This window comes from Podarcis erhardii (genome assembly GCF_964252035.2).
Source record: "Podarcis erhardii genome assembly, chromosome: 2".
Lineage (NCBI taxonomy): Eukaryota > Metazoa > Chordata > Lepidosauria > Squamata > Lacertidae > Podarcis > Podarcis erhardii.
Window position 1 is genome coordinate 15,045,076 of NC_138498.1, and position 20,745 is coordinate 15,065,820.

Genomic DNA, 20,745 nt, shown 5'->3' on the forward strand with positions numbered 1-20,745 from the left:
CTGCTCAACGGGGAAGCCCCTACAGTGACATTCATGGTGATGAAGTAACCCTGTTTGTGGGTTTTTTTCCACTAGGGTGTGGCAGTAGAGGAAAACGTAGAGGGAAAGCAAAAACCGGGTGGGAGGATGCTTTCCTGAGCACTGTAACTTGCTTCATCACCTGCCTCTTTAATACCTGCCCAATCTCCTTATTAAACTCTTGTTAGGAAGCGGATTAGCCACAGGAAGGGCGGTCAGAGAAGCCTGACGAAAATGGAGAAGGAAGCAGTACTTGCTGCTCGTCTGTGGTCGGGAATGAAAATGTCAGGAGCCGGAGTCAGGTGTAGGTCAACAATATAAAAACACACCCACCATTGTCAGTGAAGTTAACTCTTTATTCAAAGAAACCAAAACAGTACAGTGGTACCTCGGGTTAAGTACTTAATTCGTTCCGGAGGTCCATTCTTAACCTGAAACTGTTCTTAACCTGAAGCACCACTTTAGCTAATGGGGCCTCCTGCTGCCGCCACGCCGCCGGAGCACAATTTCTGTTCTCATCCTGAAGCAAAGTTCTTAACCTGAAGCACTATTTCTGGGTTAGCCGAGTCTGTAACCTGAAGCGTATGTAACCTGAAGCATATGTAACCCGAGGTACCACTGTACAGGCAAGTGATCCCAGCAACTCTTCCCAGTAGGTCTTGCCCCAATGAAGCAGTTGTGAGGACTGACGTTCCCTGCTTTCCCCTTCTCTCCACGGTTTTTTCCAAGCAATCGGAAACCGCGTCTGCGTGAAACCCTCTCCCCTTCTCATTTCTCTGCAGATGAGGCAGGCTGTTGAAGAATCCAGGGAGTCTACCTGCGCCTTCAGATTTCACTCTGAACAGTGGCTTATCTTTGTTGTGTAGGCTAATCAGGAAACTGATGCACATCTTTACAAGCACAAACTTGGGGCAGCTGTTTCAAAAGGGCCAAATATTTAAAGGTCCAGTCTTTCCAGTTTGCTTCACGTTCAAGTTTGCTTCACATTCAAGTTTCAAGTTTGCTTCTCCCGTTATAAAATCTGGGCGTGGAAAGCTTTGGGGATGCCTTGCAGCTCTGAGAACATCATAAGAGCTCTGGAATATCAGGCCTGTGTCCCATCTTGTCTAGCATCCTGTTCTGACATGAATTCATGACACCTGTAAGCAAGACCTGCGCCAAAGAGAGCACTTTTCCCTCCAAAGGTTTCCAGCACCATGACTGCCTCTGACTCTAGGGTCTAGGGGTGCACTTCCTAATGCCCTAAAGACCTGTAACTTTTGCGCCAACCACTTCAACAACACAAGTGCTAAATGCAGTTATTAAGGAAATAGGATCCTCGTCGTTCATGCTCACATAGCACATTGGTGGTGCTTTGAGAACCTTTGCTGCTCTGTGCACCCGGAACACTAGAGCGAACATCCTTTATTTAAAAGAGGCTTTTCATCTGAAACGAGAATTTCCTCCATCATTATGAATGTCATATCAAGGTTGCTGGATCAGTGATAACAGAGAAACTTCCCAGAACCCTTGGAAATTTCAGTGTGTCACACATGAATTCTGAGCTGTAGAACACAAAGCAAAGGGGAAAGAAGGCAAAGGTGATCTGTATCCTACTGTGGGTTTTTTGTTTTGTTTTGGAAAACCTTTCTTTCTCAACCAACTTTTTAAGTGGAATCATAGAATTGAAGACTTCGAAGGGACCATGGGGAATTGTTGATTGATTGTAGCCTTTATCTGCATTGGATTTGAATTGTTTTTGTAGATGAAGATGATGTACATCTGCGGGTTGTTTTTTTAAAAAAAATTGTTGATGTTATTATCGTTAATTGATTTGAGATGTTTCATAGGAAGCAATTCACAAATGATTGAATTAGATAAATTAGCATTCAGCAAGAGCAGGTATCCCGCTTGCTCAGAACAATAAGCAGACCCATTTGCAGGAATTAACAGCACAGGCGTTAACCCAGAGAAGGGCAGGCCTATTGCTATGGGGAGGCTTCATTGGCTGGTGTGCTCGGTCTTTCTGCAGCCGCTCCCTTGAGTCCATTGGTCCCCAGCTGTGGGTAGACTACAACTCCCATCATCCACAGCCAGCCTAATGGTCAAGGATGATGGGAGTTGTAGTCTACCCATTTCTGAGGAAGGTTGAAGACCGTGGAGGAGTCTCGCCAGAGCACAAGGGTGGCATACAGACTGAATCCCTGCCTGACAACCCTAATGTCACCTGTTCAAGACCCACAGAAGACTCAAGGCCTGAAAGGATAGCACTCCAAAAGAATGCAATCCCCAGGCTGATTCGCCCTTTCTGTTGCTTTCTCAGTGGATTGAGAAAGGCACTTGAAGGAAGTACAGCGGTACCTCGGGTTACATACGCTTCAGGTTACAGACTCCGCTAACCCAGAAATAGTGCTTCAGGTTAAGAACTTTGCTTCAGGATGAGAACAGAAAATGTGCTCCGGCGGCGTGGCAGCAGCAGGAGGCCCCATTAGCTAAAGTGGTGCTTCAGGTTAAGAACAGTTTCAAGTTAAGTACGGACCTCCAGAACAAATTAAGTACTTAAGTACCCGAGGTACCACTGCAGCGCATTCCTATTGCAAAGAGGCCTTCTGCCTGGATGCAGTCAATGTCCTTAGTGAGTTTATCATACTCGCTTCAGTGTGTGACTCTCCCCAATCTGCTTTGCCTGCTGTTCCCCTAGCATTTGAGAGGCCAGTGGTGTGGGTGGACTAAGAATGGCAGAAATAACAATTATTATTATTATTATTATTTATATTGTTATTAATACCCTGCCCATCTGGCTGGGTTGCCTCAGCCACTATGGACTGCTTCCAACACATGTAAAAAACATGATAAAACATCAAACATTAGAAACTTCCCTAAACAGGGCTGACTCCAGATGTCTTCTAAAAGCTGTGTAGTTCTTTATCTGCTTGACATCTGATGGGAGGGTGTTCCCACAGGGCGGGTGCCACTACCAAGAAGGCCCTCTGCTTGGTTCCCTGTAATTTCACTTCTTGCAGTGAGGGAAGTGCCAAAAGGCCCTCAGAGATGGACCTCAGTGTCCGGGCTGAACGTTGCTGGTGGAAACACAACACAACCTTCACTGGGGTCAGGTGAGTCTACTTCATGGGGGCTCACAGCATATGATTTGCCCAAGGCCTGGGAGGGTGGGGGAAATGGAGCCATCCGAACTGCAAAATTACTTCAAAAACTAAATGCATCCCTCTGTCCTCCTGTTCCACCCACTCCCCAACAGTCATTCCAATGCCACTTCCATACTTACTATTCATTTGAAATATTTGTGGATATTTCCTGCCCTTTGGGTTTTCCCCACTATGCCTTGGGGCTCTCCCAGATATCATATACCTTTCTCTCTTTGTGTGGATATAGTCCAGTTTTGGTGACATAGGGACCAACATTCATCTCTGAACCAGAGGGAATGATGATGCCACTCTCACCTTGAGCTTCTGACAATCTCCCATCCAGCCTTGACTGCAGTAGGGTCTTATCCATTAGGACACGTGGGGAGCTGCCCCATCAACCTTCGTTTGCTTCAGCCAGTCTCTTCCCGCCTGGCTTCTTGCGTAGAGAGTGGCCCTAGCTGTTATCTTCCTTCTCCTCCTCTTCCATCTCAGTGTTGCCCTTGTTAAACTCAGCATGGAGGATGGAGACAAAACTAGAATGAGATGGCTCAACATTGGCTCTGACTCAAGTTATGGTTTGGGCTCCCTGTCTTCCGCCCTGTCTCCATGAACACCAGCCATCATCAGTTAGGCTGTCTCATCGTCTTCCTCACACGTCATTCACTGTCCCTTCTCTTTGCTGCTAGTATTTTTGTTTTAAGGCTGCTTCCCGTAGGCTGGCTCCCAGTGATTCCCAAAAATTGCTCTTCCACTGTAAGCTGAAAGCAGAACAGCAACTGGTTTTCTAGTTTCTCCACTAATGGAAGTGTTGAGCTTCTTTCATATCCCATTATGTTCCTTGAGTGTGGCATAGGCAGGAAAGAGAAATGCTCAGTTCATCTGAGCAGCCATCTGATGACAAGCACACATGCACGATAATCTTTGTGATTAGTGTCATGGTATCACCCTGTTTATTTATTTTTTCCTATAATGAATTTCTTAATCAGCTCTAAAATGCTTTTCCACCGTGTGCATGCGTGTGTTAAAAAGCAAACTATACCCCCTTGAACGAAACGCTAATTTTAAAAGAAGATTTTTTAAACAAAACCTTGCTAGTGTTTTTAACCACGTTGCTAAAATGCTGGTGACTGGAAAGCAGTTTTAAAAATCATTTCAAAGTTAGCATTTATAGTTTTATAGCATTTAGATTGCATTTCACCAATACTCAAATAATTATCTATCATCTATCTATCATCTCTCTATCTATCCATCCAGAAAAGTGTTTAAATTAAAACATAGATTAAAAACAACAGGGTGATAAAATAGCACCTGAAAAAATTATAGCGAAAATGTGCTGCATTGTTGATATGTTCATCCACCTAATCGCTGTCTACCTGCAGGAGGAGGAGATTGTAATACTCTTCCATTCTTCTGAAAAGAATGGCAGACTTTATGTGGACTGAGAAAATATAGAAGAACCACCAGAAAAAGAGGGGACGACAATGATTGGATGATGGCAAAACGTACAGCAATTCCACACTTTGGGGGGAATGCAACATAGGCTAAGTGGGGTATTTGTCTGTGTGGAACAAGGTCTGCTCATGCAATGAGACTTCTCCCCTGCGTGTTCCTCATGCACCCCTTAAACCTGCTCTGAGGGTTCCCCTAGATTTAAGGGGCACACAGGGCCTATGGGGCAGGAGGACAGGGGAAGTCTTGTTGTATGAGCAGACCTCATTCCACACACGCAACAACTTAGTTAAATCCTGTCCTTTGCTTCCAGATGCCAATGAGTCATTGAGATATCACAAATGGGTTGTTGGCAACAGGTTGGTTTTTTTTTTTTTTAACTTACTGGATTTCCCCTCGGAAAGGGTAAATTTGGATTAAATGGGAATAAAACACAGGCTGGCATTTTAATACCAAGGTCATTATGTGGACGCTGCAACGAATTTCCATGTGTGAGGGGCACAGGGCACTCATCCTGTCTGGAACCAACGTTGATCTGAGGAGGTTCGGAGTAATGAGAAGATTCTTAGGCTGTGTACACACTTTGAAATATATTGTTTCCTTCAAAGAATCCTGGGGACTGACATTTGATAAGGGTTGCTGGGGATCATAACTCTATGAGGAGTTGTCAACTACAATGCCCATAATTTTTTAAGGGGATGAATGCACTTTGAAAGTACGGCATGCATACACCACCTGGGGAAGAGGGAAAGACTGGAGAGAAGAAGAGGGCCGAGATACTGAAGAGACCTCAGAGAAGGTGTGGCAGCCATTTCCTAAATGCTACCTACTGATACCTTGCCAACAAAGGTCCGTATAGTTAAAGCCATGGTTTTCCCAGTAGTGATGTATGGAAGTGAGAGCTGGACCATAAAGAAGGCTGATCGCTGAAGAATTGATGCTTTTGAATTCTGGTGCTGGAGGAGACTCTTGAGAGTCCCGTGGACTGCAAGAAGATCAAACCTCTCCATTCTGAAAGAAATCAGCCCTGAGTGCTCACTGGAAGGACAGATCCTGAAGCTGAGGCTTCAATACTTTGGCCACCTCATGAGAAGAGAAGACTCCCTGGAAAAGACCCTGATGTTGGAGGGTGTAAGGAGAAGGGGACGACAGAGGATGAGATGGTTGGACAGTGTTCTCGAAGCTACCAGCATGAGTTTGACCAAACTGCAGGAGGCAGTGGAAGACAGGAGTGCCTGGCGTGCTCTGGTCCAAGGGGTCACGAAGGGGCGGACACGACTAAACAACTAAACAACTAAACAACAACAACCTACTGACACTGGTCAAACTCAGAGCAGAGGGAGGTGGGTCAACATTTTCTTTCCCAATTCCATCCCATTGTCAAGAAGGAATTAACTATGTCAGCTCCAAGGCTGTCATAGTTTCAGGCCCCATTTCAGGAAGTGTCCGTGGATGAAGAAAGCCCTTGTTACAAGGAAACTTAGGATCCTGCAGAGAGAGAGAGGCTCACATTATCCTCACTGCCATCGCCTGCCATCCGTTTTTGTTTGCTATCTCCGCGCATCTTTTAATGTGCGCAATCTGTTGCCCAGAGGCTTCTTCAAAATGGGTGTTGTCCCATGTCATGTAGCATACATTACCAGGGAGGCAAGTTTCAATGCAGCCATTTGTATGAGTGTATGTGCGGTTTCACTGCAGCACTTGTGAAAGTAACGCTGCGAGCTGACGGGGACTATGATGTCACAAATATTGCAGTGATTCCTTCCCACACCTGTGGTTATGTCAGAGTGTTTTGAGGGCAGGAAATTGAATGTTCTGATGGAAGACAAAAGCTGCCTTTTGTTCCATGGCGTCATTCAGCTTCCCAGAAGGGACATCCCAGAACGCGAAGCCACTTCAGTTCAGAAGTGGTTCACATGCAGGAACAGTGATCACAAAGAAATTCACTTACATAACTGGTGCCAGCACGGGTCTGTGGCTGATCCAAAGCGCTAAATATCACATGGATTAAAAATCAAACAAAATAGATTGAAAGCAGATGCCTAATAGCATCTGGCAATTAAAATACCGGTACTTGGGTTCTGGCAGTAGCTCTGAGGAAAATCTACAGTATTTGGTTCGAAACAATTCCGAAATTCTATGTCAAGGCCCCCTAGTGTGCTGCAAGAGTATTACTAGTGTGCTGTGCAAAACTTAAATGGAATACAGTGGTACCTCGGGTTAAGTACTTAATTCGTTCCGGAGGTCCGTACTTAACCTGAAACTGTTCTTAACCTGAAGCACCACTTTAGCTAATGGGACCTCCTGCTGCTACCGTGCCACCGGAGCACGATTTCTGTTCTCATCCTGAAGCAAAGTTCTTAACCTGAAGCACTATTTCTGGGTTAGCGGAGTCTGTAACCTGAAGTGTATGTAACCTGAAGCGTATGTAACCTGAGTACCACTGTAATTAAAGGTTGTTGTCTGAACAACCCATTCATACACAAACACATGGAGGGTGACATGCTGTCTCTCTTTATGAGAAGCTTCTCTAACCTTCCTCCTTTTCTCCCTTCCTCCCTCCCTTCCAATAATTCTGTTATAGGCAACTAATGCTGTGTGTTAGGTTTGATTGCATTAGGTCAAAGATGGACTACAACTCCCATCATCTATGACCAAACTGAAGGAGTGTCTCTACCCCCATCGTTCTGCCTGGACACTGAGATCCAGCACCGAGGGCCTTGTGGCGGTTCCCTCACTGCAAGAAGCCAAGTTACAGGGAACCAGGCAGACGGCCTTCTCGGTAGTGGCACCCACCCTGTGGAACGCCCTCCCATCTGACGTTTAGAAGACATCTGAAGGCAGTCCTGTTTAGGGAAGTTTTAAATGACTGATGTTTTAATGTATTTTTAATCTTTGTTGGAAGCTGCCCAGAGTAGCCACATGGGCGGGGTATAAATAATAAATTTATTATTATTATTATTATTATTATTATTATTATTATTATTATTATTATTATTATTAACTGGCTGCAGCTGGTGGGAGCTGGAGTCCCGTAACATCTGAAGGGCCACAGTTTCCCTACTAGCCATTCACTCTCAGTTCAGACACTCAAGCAAGCAAAACCTTTGACTGCCACCTCAGGATCTTAAAAAGAGCTCTGTTGGATTTGACCAGTCCCAGATCCTGTTTCCTGAAGCAGTCAACCAGTTGTCTTCAGGAAGTCCATAGGTAGTGTGCGATAGAAATAGATCTCACCTATAATATACCGCCCTGCCGCCGGCATTCTGAGGAATATTACCTCTGGATATAGAGAATCTGTTTTAGGCTGATATATGGGGTTCTTTATTCCCATATGGCTCTTATCCTCCACAGATAAGAGAGCCAGTGTGGTGTAGTGGTTAAGAGCGGTAGACTCGTGATCTGGGGAACCGGGTTTGCATCTCCGCTCCTCCACATGCAGCTGCTGGGTGACCTTGGGCCAGTCACACTTCTCTGAAGTCTCTCAGCCCCACTCACCCCACAGAGTGTTTGTTGTGGGGGAGGAAGGGAAAGGGGAATGTTAGCCACTTTGAGACTCCTGAAGGGGAGTGAAAGGCAGGATATCAAATCCAAACTCCTCCTCTTCTTCTTCTTCAGATTAATTTAAACACCTTGTGAATCCTGCTAAGCCAATGGCTACCATCATCTTTCCTCTGTCCTGTATCTACTGCTAATAAATTTCACTGAGCTCTAGTATGATGGAGGGAGGCAAAAGATCTATTTAGGTTGCAATCCTATGCACAGGTACAACAGAGAAAATCCGACAGAATACAGTGCAACTTAACTCCGAGTCAACATACATAGGATCATACCGTGACCCACTTTCTCTACACGATGCATACTTAAATCAATTTTCTCCTGTCCCTCGCCTTAAACGTAGTTTTTTACCCTAATTCTCCCATGCCTCTCTGTCAGAGGCATGTGCTGCCAGCCACAGCGGAGCTCAGTGGAGGGAGATAATTATTATTTTATTTCAACAAAGTAATAATCATAAATGAGGGACACGGGTGGCGCTGTGGGTTAAACCACGGAGCCTAGGACTTGCCAATCAGAAGGTCAGCAGTTCAAATCCCCGAGACGGGGTGAACTCCCGTTGCTCAGTCCTGCTCCTGCCAACCTAGCAGTTCAAAAGGACATCAAAGTGCAAGTAGATAAATAGGTACCACTCCGGCAGGAAGGTAAACGGCGTTTCCATGCGCTGCTCTGGTTCGCCAGAAGCGGCTTAGTCATGCTCGCCACATGACCCGGAAGCTGTAAGCCAGCTCCCTCGGCCAATAAATTGAGATGAACGCCGCAACCCCAGAGTCGGCCACGACTGGACCTAATGGTCAGGGGTCCCTTTACCTTTTAATAGTAATAAATAAATAGGAATTAAAGTGTGCACCCCACCACTGAAACGAGTCCATTGTAACTGTCCAACCTCCCAAAATTTCAAACCTCTTGTGATGCTTTGCCTCCTTTCCGTTTTAACAACAGTGTTTGGTGTTAGTAGTGTTTGTTTGTACTATCCAGTCCTAAGGTCAGGAGTTACCTCAGTTTGCGTAGTCAGACGATCCGGGGGTCAAGAAAGCCGAGTGTGCAAGATCACGAGAAGCAAGAAGCAGCAAGACCTGGTCAGGAACAACGAATGTTAATGTTTCCAGCAACTGACTGAGGCTGGAAGCACTGCTTAAGAAAGCTGGAACCAGGTGGTTCCCATCAGAAGCATGAAGGCTGATCAGCAGTAGGTGGAGTCACTTAACCTTCTGCTCCTTCAGGCTGCTGCTCTGCAGGTGAAGCCAACTCCTGGCCCCTGAAAGCCTTTCCACTATTGCTAATCTCTCTATCTATCCCCCTCTTCTCCAATGTATATTGTGAAGCATTTAGACCTAGGCCATTTCACTTTACAGCACTGTTCTTTCATCTTGGGCTCTTAGATGTTGTTGAGCTACAACTTCCATCACTCCTGACCCTTGTCTAAGTTGGCTTGGAATGATGAGAGTTGTGATCAAACATCTAGGGATCCAAGGTTGAAGAACACTGCTGTACAGTGCCAAGCACAATGTCAATGCTATATGTATGGATTAATAAACTGATCTGGGTTAGGTGCAAGCAGAAATGTGGAAGCCAAGGCTATTATTATTATTATTATTATTAATTAATAATAATAATAATAATAATAATAATAATACCCCGCCCATCTGGCTGGGTTTCCCCAGCCACTCTGGGTGGCTTCCAACAAAATATTAAAAATATAAATAGCAGGGATGGCAAACTTCCAAGAGAGTGTGATCTACTCACAGAGTTAAAAACTGGCAGTGATCTACCCCCTTTTGGGGGGGTTCAGGTCAAAGTTGTTGAGCTTCTTTAGGGAAGAGGAAAGCGACGTTGAACTTTTTTTTAGGAAGGAAAGCCCTGTGGGCCTTTTGGTAGTTCAGGTCATTTTAGGGGTGCAGGAAAATAGCTTTTTTTAGGGGAGCCAAAGTTTTTTAGCTTCTTTGGGGGGAGCCACTGATCTACCAGTGATCTACCACAGACATCGAGTGATCTACCGGTAGTTGACGATCTACCTGTTGGACATGCCTGCAATAAAACATCAAACATTTTAAATTTCCTGCTACAGGGCTGCCTTCAGGCGTCTTCTAAAAGTCAGATAGTTGTTCATTTCCTTGACATCTGATGGGAGGGCATTCCATAGGACGGGTGCCACTACTGAGAAGGCCCTCTGCCTGGTTCCCTGTAACATCACTTCTCGCAGTGATCCTTGGAGCTGGACCTCAGTGTCTGAGCTGAGCAATGGGGGTGGAGATGCTTCTTCAGAAGGCTCTCGGCCAGGTTCCCTGTAACTTCACTTGAGGTCCTCATTTGAATTTTGAATTCTTAATTTGACAACTATAATGTTCTTCCCTTGGGCTGCCATTGAAGACAGTTCAGAAACTTCAGCTGATTTAGGACGTGGCAAAAATGGGTGCTCCATTGTCTTATATTGCTCTTCTTCCCATTCATTTTTAGTTAATTTCTGGGCTTAATTCAATATGATACTGCTAAATTTTAAACCCTTTAGGCTTGGACACTGAAAATTGAAAGGAAAAGAGAAGCTATCCAGAGCTCTGGGATGAAAACAGTACTTCTGTCAACAGTGGCAAACAAACCACTCAGCCAATAACAGAGGGAGCTTCCACGTTGTCACTATTTTCATGTAGAATTCAATTCACATATTGGAAAATTCAGGTGATAACTGCTCTTGCACAACAGCCCCTCTCTCTGGACTTTTTGCAATAAGGAAAGTGAAGGTGAATGCACTGGAAAGTGTAGAAAAATATTGGCACCATCTAAGCTTCCTGAAAACAAAGCAGAATAATAAATAGCAAAAATCGTCTAACCTTCCTACAAACAAATCAGGAAAAATGCTCAACGAAAAGGTCATCTGGATGCAACCAGAGTGGACATTTGAACAGGCAACTCTGTTATTGTGTTTATTGCTCTGCTTGTAGGCTTCTGTTTTTTAAAAAACTGGTGAAAGGCAGGAGATAGGACTTGGGTATTAGGATTACAGAAAGTACACCAAAAAAAGCCACCCCAGACTGTTGAAGATCTTGTGGCGAGCTTGGGACTTATCTCCACATGTGGTGGCCATGCCCTAGGGGCAATTTTATTTTCTGAAACCACCCTTTTTCCCAGATCAGCCTTTGAATACGCCACCAGCCTTAGCCCTATTGAACATATTTAAGATGCTAACCAAGATGTTGTCTTTAAAGACTTGTTGCTTCATCTTTTACTGCCAGTGCATCTAGAGATAACGCACTAGAGGAGCGGGAGCGTCATTCCCTCGACTCACGATATGGTCAGGTTTGGACTGTTGCTTCAGCTGAGGAATAAACCTGTCAACTTCAAAAAGCACCCACAAAAACAGACAAAATTTTCCACCGCTTGCTATTCCTTTATTCAATTCATCAACACATCGGGATAGAGACAACAACTACTCACCATGCCTGGCCACTTGTGAAAAGACATGTTTGACACTGATCTGCATCTGGATGATTCTATGACATCATGTGCTCACATCACCAGCAATGTTATTACACTTGCAATTGCCTGTCATTTTTTTGACTGATTTGAAAATAACAGGGGCTTTATTTTTTTGTTTTATTTTTTAATAATAATAATAATAATAATAATAATAATAATAATAATTTATTTGTACCCCGCCCATCTGGCTGCGTTTCCCCAGCCACTCTGGGCGGCTTCCATAGAAACCAAAAATACACTAAAATATCACAGATTAAAAATTTCCCTAAACAGGGCTGCCTTAAGATGTCTTCTGAATGTCAGGTAGTTATTTATCGCTTTGACATCTGAAGGGAGGGCGTTCCACACGGCGGGCGCCACTACCGAGAAGGCCCTCTGCCTGGTTCCCTGTAGCTTTGCTTCTCGCAATGAGGGAACCGCCAGAAGGCCCTTGGCGCTGGACCTCAGTGTCCGGGCAGAACGATGGGGGTGGAGACGCTCCGTCAGGTATACTGGGCCGTGGCCGTTTAGGGCTTTAAAGGTCAACACCAGCACTTTGAATTTTAAAGGAATTTTTAAAGGAGGGTTTTGTATGTGTGGTGGAGAAAGGGGCGCTGAGGGACTGGTGGGAGCTGGGGAAATAGAAGACCAGCTTCTTGGTTTCCTCTTCCCGGATAATTTTCTGACATAGGTATTAGATGATGTATGATTTGGATTTTCTGTGTGCAGGTAGGGAGAAAAAAGGGAGTTTTGTGCTTTGCCCACCCTGCTTGGAGATGCCTACGCTCTGAACCCATTAGGCAAATGAACCAATTTCTGAGGTGACCCACAATCCACACTGGAGTGCCCAGACCACGGTATCACTTCTGCTTTTCTTCCAGTGGACTTAGCAGTGTCACTGTCACCATGAATGGGATCTGCTGGACTTAGCTCTGCTCCCTGACATCACTGCAGTTGTAGTACAATCCCCACCTGTCAGGCCCAGAAGGGAAATCCCCACTATTTGCCTGAGTCAACCTGTGGCAGAGAATATAAATAGAGGGATCCTGGTTCCTCAAACAATCAGTCTCAAGGCAAGTCCTCGTGAATCATCCCAGGCTCTATCTGAATTCCTCAGAGATGCAGAACAACTCAAGGAACCTCAGGGCAAGCTGTCTTCTGGGCTTCTTGCTGCTACTGGTTGCTGCTTCCAGGGGGATGAGGCTGCCCAGGGAAAACAAGCCTTCCTGGAAGGATTGCAAAGATGCCTCGCAGGAGATACTCAGCGAGTTGTGGAAGCTGAGGCTAGAGGAGAAGGTGGTGGTGGTGAGTAAAAATAGAATTCCCCACTTTCGCTCAGCAAAGTGGTCTGAGGTTCCAAAGAGGAGCGTGGATCGCGACAGAGCTCCAACAGCGAGGACCTTTGCATCGTGACACTTTTCAAGGCCGGTTTATTATGGCCTATGCTTTTTCTGGACCACTTTGTCAGATGCATATGAAATGGTATCCTGAATTGGCAAACATTGGGGACACATGCCAGTGGAGGGCTGGAATGTAAAGGAGCGAGTTTGGTAGGGAAATGAATTGAAGGATAGCAAAGAACGGACACGGACAATTAGCCTGAAAGCAGAACCGTTCTGTTCCCCAGACTGGTTTAGGGTTCAGAAAAGTTCATTTGTGGGGCGTTTCATGATTGAGCATCCTTCACAGAAAAGTGACCTAGAGGGGAAAGGTTGCGGTTTAGAGATGGAGATGAATGGCCAAATCTATCCATTTCAGTTTTTCTCAGTGTCTTCCCTTTTTTTTAATTATGAAGTACAGTTCTCCACATTTCCACCTCAGTTGGCAATTTGTTTTTTCAAAGTCCTCATGAAAATCCACCAGCATTTTAGTGCAACCAGCAGCTTGTATGCAATTTTGCACTGATATATTATGGAAAGAAGTTACAGGGAACCAGGCAAAGGGCCTTCTTGGTAGTGGCTCCTACCCTATGGAGCGCCCTCCCATCAGATGTCAAGGAGATACATAAATACATACTTCAGAAGACATCTGAAGGCAGCCTTGTTTAGGGAAGTTTTTAATGTTTGATGTTTTATTATGCTTTTATATTTGCTGGAAGCTGCCCAGAGTGGCTGGGGTAACCCAGCCAGATAGGCAGGGTACAAATAATTAAATTATTATTACTATTATTACTATTATTACTATTATTACTATTATTTTTATTACTTGCAAACCAATTTCCCGTAATATGAAGCATTTCTGTTATTTTCACCATTTTATGCATTTATACTCACACTTTACTTCAGTATATGCATTTTTATGCCCAGGTTGGCATTGCAGAATTCGAAGAAGTTCAAAGAATTTCAAAGGATGGCTGTCTTTTGGTTCTCATATTGTTTTAGAAAGTGCAGATTAGGGAGATTCACCTGTAAATGAGAACTAGATTGACTTTCTTCCCCCATCCCTAGAGGTGGAGCCACTCTTTTGCATTTATATTTAGTTATATTTATTTAATCCCCCCATACTGTCTTTCAGAGAAAACCCTCATAAAGTGGCTTATACATAAAACTGTTCTATCCATTTCAGTAAAACATAGTCATTTTATACAGCTGCTGAAAGCTTGTCATAATCTGGCAGGGCACTCCTATAAAACTAGTTTTAGTTATTATTATTCTATTCATAAAAAATATTTATATCATTAAAAGTATGTCAGTGGTTTGTAGCAATAAAAATTAAATATGTACAACAAAATCCATATAAAAAAAGAAAAACAAAAAACAGACATCCATTAACCACTGTGGAAGGAAATGTTCTTAATTGCCTGCATAGGCTTGGCAGAATAGAAAGATATTCTGCACACATTTAAAAGTTGGCACAGAAGGCACCTGGTTAATTCCTCTTGGCAGAAGATTAAACAATTTAAGGGGAGGAGTGCGATTCTAAAACAGCAGCACTGTAAACTGGTGGTTTTCAACCAGTGTGCTGTGGCACCCTGGGGTGCCTTGAATGGTGGACATGGGTGCCACGGGCAACACTGGCCTCTGTCCCTCTTTCCTTCCCTCCCTCCTCTGATGCCCTCTCCTGTCTCTGCCTCCCAAAGGCTTGCACAGCTGTTTGTCGCAGCCTCCGTGGCTACAAACCCCCCAGGCAAATGATGCCTCTGGGGCTGGCCAGGGGGTGCTTCCCAGGCCCCTGTGGGGCAGTGTGAGGAGGCACCTCGCTTTGGGATGAGTTGGGGCAGGTCAGAGACCAGGGGCAGCGGCTGCCCAGAGGACTCCCAAGGAGAGGGGAGAAGAGAGGAGGCTGAGGGAACACTCCACAAGGGTGTTTGGAAAAGGGTGAGGGGCTGCTGGCTCTGCAGGCAAGGGGTGACACGACTTGGTTCCTGACCCCCACAGGGGTGCTGCAGAAAGAATGTACAGTCGTACCTTGGTTCTCAAACAAAATCTGTTCCAGAAGTCTCTTCGACTTCCGAAAACGTTTGAAAACCAAGGCATGGCTTCGGATTGTCTGCAGGAACTTCCTGCACTCACTCGGAAGCCGCGTCGGACGTTCGGCGTCCAAAAAATGTTTGCAAACTGGAACACTCACTTCCGGATTTGCGGAATTCGGGAGCCAAAACGTTCCGAGTTGCAAGGGATTCGTGAACCAAGGTACAACTGTACAGTGGTACCTCGGGTTACATACGCTTCAGGTTACATACGCTTCAGGTTACAGACTCCGCTAACCCAGAAATAGTGCTTCAGGTTAAGAACTTTGCTTCAGGATGAGAACAGAAATTGTGCTCCGGCAGTGCGGCAGCAGCAGCGGGAGGCCCCATTAGCTAAAGTGGTGCTTCAGGTTAAGAACAGTTTCAGGTTAAGTATGGACCTCCGGAACGAATTAAGTACTTAACCTGAGGTACCACTGTAGTTGGTCAAGGAAGCTATGGACTCTAAAAGGTTGAAAACCGCTGCCGTAAACCGTTAAAACACAGGCAGTTGGCTCAGCTAAAAACAGCCCCAAATAAAGGGGTAGCCAAAGCCAGAAGGGATCGTGTCCAATGTTGTCCCCTTGAGGAGGAGTTTGAAGCATTCCAAAATTGTTCTACAAAAGATGTATTTGGCAAAACTGCATGCAAACATGTGTATATTGGGAGGAATCAGTGCTAAAATGCTGGTGTAGTTTCCTGATGATAATGATGATGTGTGTGGAATTCTGGGGAACTGAATCTGACTGGGAAAAAGAAAAACTGAAATAGATGGATTCAACCATCTCTACCACTGGTACACCAGTTCACATCACCCTAATCATTGGGCATGTTGCCTGGGGCTACTGGAAGTTGTGAGTCCAATAATAGTTGGAGGACCACTAACATCCCTACTTTAACGAGAGACAAGAGGTAGTGATTATCTTCAGACCACATACATAAGTTCCATGTTACTTACAGTGCAATCCTATTCATGTTTACTTCAGTCAAAAGTAAGTCCCACTATTTTCAGTTGCTGTTATTCCTGGGTAAATGCGCACAGGATTGTAGCCTTAATCCAGAGTCACTACCACCCCCTGGCTCTGCACTGGCAGTCGCTGGTGTAGACTGTTATGAATTCTAACATGCCTGAATTCTAACATAGACAAGTAGTGCCAGATTTAGGGTGTTATGCCACAAGTTGAGGGGGCACAAAAATGGAGAGAGATCCATAATTGAGACAATCCATTTGGGGGCGCCAAATTTTGGCCTCGCAGAGGGTGCCATATTACGAAAGATTAGCAAAGTCTGCCCCCGGCACAAGTGGAGAAGAGAAGGAGAAGGACAACAAAATAGTTAATGAGCAATGTTCTCCTATAAAGTCATTCCAGAATTTTCTGGTATTAAATTGTCCTTTCTAAATATCAAACACTTTCAGTTACCCATGTCAAGGAAGGCCCACCCCCCTCAGTTTGTCCCCAGGCAGGGATCAGTTTAAATCAATGTTTCTCAAGATTGGGGCGCCAGCTGTTTTGGGACTACAATTCCCATCATCCCTGACGACTGGTCCTGCTAGCTAGGGATGATGGGTGTTGTAGTCCAAAAAAACCACCACCACAACAGCTGATGATGCAAGTTTGGTAAACACTGGTTTAAATAATAGCCGAGGCCATAAATACCCTCTTTATTTACTGCTGCCACAGGGCAGCACCCCGAGAGCCAATGTGAAGGGAACTGCCCTAAGCAAAGGGTTTTGACAGCTTTAATACCTTTCAATAATCGGTGAAAGAAAACAAAGCAGGGCACACGCGCGTACCAGTTTTCTTTGCATTTGTTATATATAGCATCCCTGTCTTGTTGAGTTTCTCCACCCTTGCCACATGTCAGTCTCAAGACATTCAACTGTGTAGGATGTGACACAAGGTACTTGACTGTGTCGCATGACAAGCTAGCATCTTTATCCAGTGACATTTAGCAGGGAGTTAAGAATTACACAAACAACTGCATGGAACATTTCCCACGGCTCTCTTCACAGCGATGAATAAACAGTGAAGTCTAACCCAGCACATTTTGAAAACGGCAACTCCTCCTCACATGTGGTTTTAAAAGTTTCGCATTCTCTCTTGTTCCTCTTCGTTTTGAAACCTTGTGAGGTGAAGCAATTGCTGTTTGTTTGTTTCCCCCCGTTTAATATTCTAATATTGCAGCATAATTGGTCCTCGATTTCACATGATTGTGAGCGGAAACTCCATACTTTTACCATTCTCTAAACAGGCTTCCTCAGACTCGGCCCTCCAGATGTTTTGCGACTACAACTCCTACCATCCCTGACCACTGGTCCTGCTAGCTAGGGATTGTGGGAGTTGTAGGCCAAGAAACATCTGGAGGGCCGAATTTGAGGAAGCCTGCGAGTCTAACAAAATTCCACCACTCAGATGCTTCAGATGGTTTTAACCTTACTGGACCTTAGTGTGGACTGCCAAACCATAATGATCTAGAGCTTGGATTTATATCTTTGGATGGTTTCTAATCTGTTCACTCTAAGCCAGTACAACTCCCATCGTCCTTGACTGCTGGCCAAGTATGAGGAGACCAACAATATCAGGAGGGCCGCACCCCTGCTCTCGAGTAACTAGATGCAAAGGAGAACCAGGCGACTCTAGAAGGGAGAAGGGCTGCCATCAGCATTAGAGAGTGTGGTGCAGAGGTTAGAGTCAGATTAGGACCTGGGAAACCAGGATTCAAATGCCCACTTGGCTATGTGTAGATGTGTAGCTAAGATCCGTTGGACTGTTTCCAATATTAGGGGCAAACAGGGAATGATCTGGCAAACACACACATAAAGAAAGTGACAGGTTGACAGGTACCGTTCTCAAACCCCAGGAAATGCTTGCTGCAAACCTTTTCTAGCTTGTAAGCTGCATTCCTCTCTGAGCAACCTTCATGTCAATGGTGGGTGGGATCAGAGACAAAGGTGGGCCAAGCAAACAACCTGAATATATTACCTGAGGCTAGTAGGCTAGTTTCTACACACACAAACACCTCATTACCCTCCCTCCAGGCAACCAAGTAGCATTACCAGCAAGAGCAGACAACATACCCTCCAACATTTCTCCGGTGAAAATAGGGACATCCTATTCCTTAATAATAATAATAATTTTATTATTTATATGCCGCCTATCTGACTGGGTTGCCCCAGCCACTCTGGGTGGCTTCCAACTTGTATAAAAATACAAAACATGTTTTAAAACTTTCTTATGCAGGGATGCATTAAGATATCTTTTAAAGGCTCTATATAGTTACTTATCTCATTGGCTCAGGCGTCGCATAACTCCATACCCTTCAACATTTCTCCGATGAAAATCGAGATGTCCTAAGGGAAAGCAGAACATTCCAGGATCAAATCAGAATCCGGGACGGGTTCTGTAAAACTGGGATTATCCCTGGAAAATAGGGACACTTGGAGGGTCTGAGATAGTGTGGTGAACAGGCCATTCACCTGACCCCCGGTCATGTGGTGGCTGTTTACTGGGAGGCAGAAGGGGAACAGAAAGGTTGGCACGGTGCAAACAGACACTGGCAGGAGTACAGGAACAGATCCCCCGATGCATTTGCACCGCGGCACCACCTTCTCTGCCATCTCACCCCTACCTCTCTCTACCTCCCAGTATGCAGCAGCAACACAACTGAACAGAGGCCAGGTGAGTGCTGGTGCCCCACAACACTGTCTGCTATTTATTATCTGAGCTCAAAGGCGCATATCATCCAGGTAAAAGTACTCAAGGTGCAAAGCAGATAGCTGTTAACTTTCAGATTTGAAAAGAAGGGATCAGCAGCCTCGAGAATAAGGGATCAGCAGCCTCACCTGTTCGGGGGACAGTCTACGGGATATCTAACAATCTGGGATAGCAGGAAGCGGTGGGAAACGGCGTTGGAATAAGGGAATTTCCCGCAAAAAAAGGGAAGGTTGACAGCTATGGCAAAGCAGGGCTGGTGGGGTGGGAGGGTGTGTGTGATCTGGGGAAAATCCCAGGGATCAGACAGAAGGACCCAGAGTACTGAGTACCTGGTTTCCGGTACTGAGGTCGTCCACCCTATATATATTAGGGCATGATCACCTGTTCAGCATAATTTCAAAACAGAACCAAAGTTCAGTAGGGTTTACTTGAATTGCACTTTCAGGCTCAGCCCCTCCATAATTTCAGATACTATGCAAAAAGCAGCAGTTGTAACTGGGTAGCAGAGATGCTAAATGGGGGAGCCCCTATTACCTGGGTCCATCTTCGTTGAAAGCTGAGAGATGTTGGTGAATGAAACAACAGAGGTGAGAAAGAGAGATTGCAAGGTGGAACGCAAGGCAGGAGAAATACCCGATGCGGGGCTTCAGGCCTGCTCAAGATACATCTTTACACCGAGTTTCTCTTTATCACCCCCCCCCCCAGGAGGCAAATACGAGTGTTTCATTTCCGCAGAGGATTGAATGCAGAGACAAATGTGATCCAGATTCGTTGGACAATAATAAAATGGTAAGTGTTTTTGTGAGCACACGCGCTGAACCCTGTCCGTGGAGCCTACCCCCCAAAGAGAGAGACAAGAGACCAAAGTATGGGTTCAAATTGGCCACAACTTTATTTAACTTCAGAATGTGGGAAATTTGGCATAGGCCTTGGCATGTATCCCTCTCAGCCCGTCAGGGACTAAGGATGTGCAGGGCAATGTGGTGCAGTGGGAGGGGACTGTAAAGGACAAACTTTGACCTACATGCTGCCGCTCTAGGGCTAGGGACTCCCGCAATCAACACTTTAACAGGCCCTGCAAATGCCAGTGCGTGGGGGTGCATGAAATGCCTCCCCCCCAATTTGAAAATAGACTAAAGGATACCACAGGTAAAGGTAAAGGGACCCCTGGCCATTAGGTCCAGTCGTGGCTGACTCTTGGGTTGCGGCGCTCATCTCGCTTTATTGGTCGAGGGAGCTGGAGTACAGCTTCTGGTCATGTGGCCAGAATGAATAAGCCACTTCTGGCGAACCAGAGCAGCACACAGAAACGCCGTTTACCTTCCCACCAGAGTGGTACCTATTTATCTACTTGAACTTTGACGTGCTTTCGAACTGCTAGGTTGGCAGGAGCAGGGACTGAGCAACGGGAGCTCACCCCATTGCAGGGGTTCGAACTGCCGACCTTCTGATCGGCAAGTCCTAGGCTCTGTGGTTTAACCCACAGCGCCAACTGCGTCCCTAAAGGATACCTTGCCAAGGCCTAAAAACCGCAACCCGAGGCCCCAAGGGGCTCGCCGCCAAGAAACTCACAGCTGAAGAACAAACACCTGTCCGCCCAATCTTTGAGGCCTTGCAGCCAAAGCTCATTTCCCAGGGGCATCAAATGCACCCCATCAGCCCTAAACAGCCCGCCCTTCTCCATTCTGATGGTGGGATATGGAATAGAGAGTCTGCCAATTGGCCGCATGGTGTTGCGCATGGCCCTGTTGATTTCCTGCACCGCATAATTGATGCGAGAGGGCCTGTTAACCCTTCTCCAGCGCAGGCGGGGAAGGAGATTGGACTAGCAGATGGTCATTGCCGGGTACATGGCCTGCAAGCTTTTGATGTCTGCCCTGGCGGCCAGGGTCAGGGCAATGCCTTTCCCCCACACCAAGTCATTCTCTCCCAGGTGCAGAACCAAAACTTTTGGTGGTTTGTGTGCAGCTGCCACCCTCAG

The 20,745-nt window shown here is 45.6% G+C and overlaps 1 protein-coding gene and 1 long non-coding RNA gene across 5 annotated transcripts in view; one reads left to right on the plus strand and one right to left on the minus strand.

The window, feature by feature from the left end:
• IL23A (interleukin 23 subunit alpha) overlaps nucleotides 1-20,745 on the plus strand; it is a 40,415-nt gene that overhangs the window by 9,359 nt on the left and 10,311 nt on the right. Inside the window, exons 1-2 of one of the 3 annotated variants that reach the window (XM_081850001.1) lie at nucleotides 12,179-12,905; nucleotides 19,470-19,553. In XM_081850001.1, the coding sequence (XP_081706127.1) occupies nucleotides 12,720-12,905; nucleotides 19,470-19,553 (270 nt within the window). In that variant the 5' untranslated portion in view covers nucleotides 12,179-12,719. Of the gene's footprint in view, nucleotides 1-12,178; nucleotides 12,906-17,496; nucleotides 18,729-19,469; nucleotides 19,554-20,745 lie in introns of those variants that run through there. The other 2 variants (XM_081850000.1, XM_081850002.1) reach the window with 2 other exon arrangements.
• LOC309335127 lies at nucleotides 8,790-16,150 on the minus strand. Of its 2 annotated transcripts, none has more exons than XR_014153372.1 (3): nucleotides 16,007-16,150; nucleotides 13,874-14,005; nucleotides 8,790-9,223 (listed from the first exon to the last, which is right to left on the minus strand). It is a non-coding gene; the product is annotated as an uncharacterized lncRNA (long non-coding RNA). The 2 variants fall into 2 exon arrangements; XR_014153373.1 differs by lacking the exon at nucleotides 8,790-9,223 and adding an exon at nucleotides 12,173-13,126.